The sequence below is a fragment of the Vigna radiata genome, chromosome 9 (assembly GCF_000741045.1).
Source record: "Vigna radiata var. radiata cultivar VC1973A chromosome 9, Vradiata_ver6, whole genome shotgun sequence".
Classification (NCBI taxonomy): Eukaryota; Viridiplantae; Streptophyta; class Magnoliopsida; order Fabales; family Fabaceae; genus Vigna; species Vigna radiata.
Window position 1 is genome coordinate 12,464,539 of NC_028359.1, and position 5,946 is coordinate 12,470,484.

General features: G+C 33.5%; 1 protein-coding gene across 2 annotated transcripts; it reads left to right on the forward strand.

Moving 5' to 3' along the window:
* Positions 1 to 4,012, forward strand: LOC106773366 (protein NRT1/ PTR FAMILY 5.7). 2 transcript variants are annotated; one of them, XM_022786494.1, is made up of 4 exons: positions 1 to 272; positions 356 to 576; positions 660 to 2,064; positions 3,598 to 4,012. In XM_022786494.1, exons 1-4 carry the CDS (start codon positions 155 to 157, stop codon positions 3,744 to 3,746), a joined length of 1,893 nt encoding a protein of 630 aa, XP_022642215.1. In that variant the 5' UTR covers positions 1 to 154; the 3' UTR covers positions 3,747 to 4,012. The 2 variants fall into 2 exon arrangements, with proteins under 2 accessions (XP_022642215.1, XP_022642214.1); XM_022786493.1 differs by lacking the exon at positions 3,598 to 4,012 and adding an exon at positions 3,009 to 3,394.
* The last annotated feature ends 1,934 nt before the right edge of the window (positions 4,013 to 5,946 follow it).

The following is a 5,946-nucleotide window of genomic DNA, read 5'->3' on the forward strand; positions in this document are numbered from 1 at the left end:
AAGTGGTGACATGATCAGACTTACCTTCTTGCCTATTTCTGTCTTTGTTTCTAAAAATTGAGCTAAAAGTTTATTTATTAATTTTGTTAGCTTGTGTTAACTAGTTTCGTACTACTATAACTGATTCTTGTATTCCCGTCAAACATTCGTCTCCATGGCGCTGAAAGAAAACGGTCCAGAAATAAACTTCTCATTCGCTCTAATGAAGAATTTGTTGCATCAACTCCGTCATCTATTCTTCAACTCTAAGACCCATCTACTCTGCATCGGCGGTAATCATTCGAGTATGCAACTAATTGTGTTATTTATGGGAATTAAATTTTAACTTGACTCTTTCTCCCCGAACTATTTTCAGCTTTGTCTGCAAGCTACACCATTGTGGAATTCTCGGTGGTGTCTACTATGATGGATTACTGGAAATATTCAGAGGTGGAGGAGGATCTACGAAAAGCTGCTGTCTTAACAAATCTACAAGATGGTCTATCGTCTGTCCTTTCCATTTTTGCTTCTTTAATCTCCGAATCATATACGGGTCCCTTGACTATGATCACAATTTGCGCTGCAGCTGCCATCCAGGTAATATATACACACACATAATGTTTTATGCCTACCTTGAAATCAACACTTGACAAAACAAAAAACTCTTAATCTAATGGCAGGGTTTAATGCTACTATGGACATCGGCTAATTCAGTGTCTGGTGCGCTATATGCAGCCATATTGTTTCTTGCATTAGGGAAAAGTGGCCAAACGCTTTTAGGAAGTTTTCTTAAAAATAAAGTGGAAGAGATACTTGAAGAAAGAGAAAAAAGTGAAATAAAGGATGGAAGCACAGAAAAACAAAATGGGCAAGACCTCGTACGTACAATTCTTACAAATACGTGGTTGTTAGTTCCGTTGGTTGTTGGATACGTGGTAATAGTGTTTGCTGACTTTGCCAATCAAGATTACTATTATCTTTTCAGATCCTCTGCAATTCTCATGGGAGGGTGCTATCTTTTGTTCCTCTTTGGTAGGACGAAGTATAGTCACGAACAATTACTTGATGAAAGCAATCTAGGGAAGATCTTTAGAATCTGCAAAGCAGCTTGTGGAAGACGAAGATCAGATTATCCAACGTCTCCGAATTGCTATTACTGGAAGGGTAATGTGCGGACCAATTTATGTTATGACCACGGTAAAGGACTGAGATTAAAGCCACGAGTTCCACGGCTATTCAGGTGGTTGGACAAAGCAGCTATACTGAATCAAAAAGATTCTATATATCCTGAGGTGAGTCCTGACACGCAAGAAAGGAATGGGAAGGTTTGCACAGTAGAGGACGTGAGGGAAGTGAAGAGCTTTGTTCCTATGATATACCTCTGCTTTACCTTCTTTGCTTACAGTTTACTCGTGGCTACTGGGAACACTTTTTTTGTTGCTCAAGCAAGCAATATGAAACCTACCAAAGGTTATGATATCTCTAGACTCTTTTTGATCAAAACCGGCATGAGAAAAGTGTCGCAATTCATCTTCTTTTGGATCGTGACTGGCTTGCGTAGTATGAGAACTGCAGGCTTTACGTCGAAAAGATTCACAGTAACGACTTCGATTATAAGCATTGGTTTTGGCATGGTGTGTGCCGTAATTTGCTGCGTCGTAGCGTGGAAAGTCGAGTTACAGAGATTGTCATTGACAAAATATGGACAGGAAGAACTGAAAAGCCCAACCAGAGCCTTAGTTCCGCAGTTTATATTGTTGGGAATGACGGAGGCACTTGTTGAGGGGGGTTTAAAGCTTTTATATGTTGCCCACGTAGAAAAAGCACTGTGGAGTTTTACTGATTCGTATATTGAATTACTGAATGGTATTGGCAAACTCCTATTTTTTCCACTGGTCGTAACTTTCAGTGGCAGCTGGTTCAAGGAGAGTATCGATACTTCCCATGTAGACAGATTCTATCTCATGTTGGGAATATTGAACGCTGCCCTGCTTCAAATTTTTGCGTACTACTCTTTCAAATACACATACAACGAGATATCTCCCGAGGATGACCATGCTGATCAACCAGAGGCTTGCAATCAAGGTAATAATATATATACATTATTTTCCTTTGAATATTTTGGTTTCTTTTAAAACATTACAACACATACATGCAGATTGTCTAAAATTATGAATATCCGCTTATTTCTGCCCTACGTGAATAATTTGACCAATATCAGATCAGGTCCACGTCTAATTATATGTGAAGGTAAAACCAAGGTGAACTAGATGAGTTATACTGAATTGGGTTAGGTCCGAGTGACACTAATTTACGTTAGACTTAGGTTTAGTCAAGTTGTGACGAGTTAGCTTATCTCGAGGTTAGATCAAATTCATTAAGTTAAGGTTATGTTGGGATAAAATGAACTTGGCCTGACTAAGTCAAGTTAGACCTATAATGGTCAAACTAGGTTGTCACTAAGTTTGGCTAAGCTTAAGTTAGACCAAACCTAGTTGGTCTTATGTTAGCATGAACAAGGTTATGATTAGTTGAGTCAAGACCATGTCAAGTTGGTTAAGTTGGACCAAGTCAAGTTGATGCAAGATAGGCATAGCCTCGCTCGTTTAGATCCAGTTTTATGGACCCATATCTTATTGAGAAGAGACAAGCCTAGGTTAGACTACATCTAAATTAAGTTAGATTGAGACAGGTTCAACATTTGTAAAATCTTCTTCAAGTTAAGTCCAAGTAAGGCTAGTCAAGCATGCATCACGCTGAGTGGAGCTAAACAAATACAACACAAGAACACATACCTTCAATCACTCTCTTTATGCAATACAACAAAAAATCAGAAACAGAAAAGAGAGAAATTGAAGCTATTGACAATCACTCATAGGAAACTGTACGTACCTACTTATGGAAGAACAAACAATCACTAACAAAAAGATTAAAATCTAAAACCCTAAAAAAGAAAACAACGATCCTAATTCTTAACCCACGCTAAACGTAAGCTCATCTTGTTTCCCGTCGCTGAACCACGATGGCAGAGAAGCAGTCTACTGGTAGCTCATTGGTAGGGAAATCGATGATGATGGGCATCTGCTGCTGCGGGCTAAGGAACTTCTTTAGCATGATATTGGTACCCTCGATGAGAGTGAGGAGGACGCCGCTGAATGTGGTAGTGTGGGAGGCGACGGGGAGACCTTAGCTCATGGAGAGGACGCCACTGGTGGTGGCGTCAACAATAATGGAGTTCTAGAGGACGCCACTGGTGGTGGCGTCAACAATAATGGAGTTCTAGAGGATGCCACTGGAGAGCCCAAGAATGGAGGGAGGTAGAAATTTCTCATGGTGGGAGAAAACGAAGAGAGACTTATTGTTGATTTTGAATTTGATGAAAAAAAGTTGTGATTTAAGTTAAAAATAAATTTAGGTTTGTTGGAAAATTAACCGATACCAAAATTAAGTTTTGTTGTATTTTAAGAAACCTAAAAGACATATAATATGTTTTTTTACTAGTGAATCATACTTAAATAATGAATCATAAATGTAGATTTTTATTGTTAAATTAGTTTACATCTAAACTTCCTTCTCAGTTTAAAATTAACAGTTATCATAATTTTGTTTTATCAACAGTATTTGATGAAGAAAACTTTGAAGACCATGTTAAAGTAAATGTTGAAGAAAACAAAGAAGACCAGGTTGAAGAAAATGTTGACGATGATAAAGAAAACTGTCATTCAACACTGTTTTGTATTATGAATAATATCTCTGATCATTTTTGACATCATTGTTGATTATTAATTGTGAAATTAGGTTATAGAAGGGGATGAGTAAAGCCTGTAAGCGTTTTCTTGCACAATGGTTAAGCATACACACCCATTGGTTTTACAACATTATTGTAACAGTTTGTAGTCTTTTAATAGTGGAACTAATTATAGCGAACAATCAACTTCTATGTTCAACGTTCTCTAGATATAATCTTTAGGATATTCTTGAGATATTATAAGCAGTGCATATGACCATTGTACCAGAATAATTGATCTTGTAATTATGTTGAAAGAGTTTCTTCATATTCACACTTCAGAGGAAAATTCCAAAAGTGATCTTGAATATAGTCTTTAGATCTTCTTCTTTGGAATTTTTCTTTCCTGAAACATGTTGTATATGATATTTATTCTTTTGATTAGTTTCTCGTTATAGCTTGTCTACTTGAATCTTCTTCATTTTGATTATTCAAAATCATATGATTATTGAGAACATACTATTACGGGTGGGTAAATGGAACTGCACTCCACTGCTAAAAACTGTACTGAACTAAAAACTAGTTTGTTTAAACTGAACTGGAAAATAGTTCAAAGAAACTGAACTATTTTTTGTTTTATCAAACTAAATTGAATTGTATTGTACTAAATTGTACTAAACTACAATATAACCTGAACTGAACTAGTAACTGAACTATACTAAATTGTACTAAACTACAATATAAACTGAACTAAACCATACTAACTGAGTTGTAAACTACACTAATTTTATAAACTGATTTTTTATATTTTCACTTAAACTTAAGATTTCCACTCATGAATAAATATCAAAACTATGTTCTTTTAATTTTATTTTTCGTTCAAAAAAATGACGGTTTTTCAAAATTATTTTTGAAAAACTTAAAAAGTCACTTAAGCCATACATTTTTTTGCTTATTAGACTATTTTGTTTTCTTCTTTTTCATTGGCTTTAGAGGATTGCATGAGAATTTTATTATAAATGTAAAATAAATATTAACACCTAGTAATATTTAATTTAATATAAATTAAAATTTTCTTTAATAACTTTATTATTAATATATAATTAATATTATTCTTATTTACTCCTAATGTTAGGTTTTTTGTTATTATAAATAACATAAACAAATATTTTGCCTGTATATGAAAGATAATGTTGAAATAATAAAACTGTGTATGAACGTTAACGTAAAAATAATAAAACTTTTAAAAATAAATAATTTTGAAATAATGACTTTAAAAATTTAATGTGTGGAGAAATAGATAGAAAAGTAATTACAGAATAATAATAATTAATTATGTCATGGGAAATTATATCACTGAAGTAAGAGTTATTAATTAAAATATATGATAAGACTTTACACGCATTCAATTTAATACACGAGTATTTCAAATTTTAAATATATATTATGAATGTGTTTTAATGAATGTTATATTGAGATTTAATGGTATATACAAGTGTCATTCTTGAAATGTGGGAGGAAGATGAGAGGGAGTGATGCATGGCAAGAAGGGACTTAAAACACAATACAGTTAAATATAGTTATCTGAACCAAAAATTTCTTAAGTTCAGTTTTTAAAAACTGAACCATAAAATAGTATATTTAAGTTATGGATGATTGTTCTCTTTAGTCCTCAACTCTTTAAAGAGATTTTAGAGAATAAACTTGCAACATTAAATCATTAAATTCTTTATTCGACGAAATTTGCAATATCAAGTTAAGAACTTTATTTTTTGGGCATAAAAACATACAATGAAAGTTATGATAATATCATCAAAATGTACCTATTACTTCTTCTTTTTCCTAAGGAAATAAATGTAAAACTATCTTATATCACAATAAGAGAACAATTTCTTGTTCTTATGTTTATTTTACGCATAAATTTTAAATAAAATCGTTGAGTTCAAATTAACAAACCAAATCTTGGTGCATTCAGAGGTCCACTATAGAAAATCAACAGACCAAAAAGTGTTATGAGAATCAATAGATTAAATATTCTGTCACTTCACTTATTCCTCAACGGCCCAAAACACATAGTAGAACATTCAAAGCACATGTGTGAATTCAATCATAAAAGTCATTTGACATAAAAAGTTATACACATATATTACCATCAGGTTATTACATTCAACAAACTAGATCTCCTGGTGAAACTCGTTTGCCTAGTGTTTGTTAAATCTTAAAACCTTACTTTTACAACT

Excerpts from the sequence above, each read along its gene's own strand:
- LOC106773366 (XM_022786493.1), top strand. The coding sequence starts at position 155 with ATGGCGCTGAAAGAAAACGGTCCAGAAATAAACTTCTCATTCGCTCTA. Across the intron at positions 273-355 it reads CCATCTACTCTGCATCGGCG|CTTTGTCTGCAAGCTACACC; the intron begins GTAATCATTCGA and ends AACTATTTTCAG. Across the intron at positions 2,065-3,008 it reads ACCAGAGGCTTGCAATCAAG|AGAAGCAGTCTACTGGTAGC; the intron begins GTAATAATATAT and ends CCACGATGGCAG.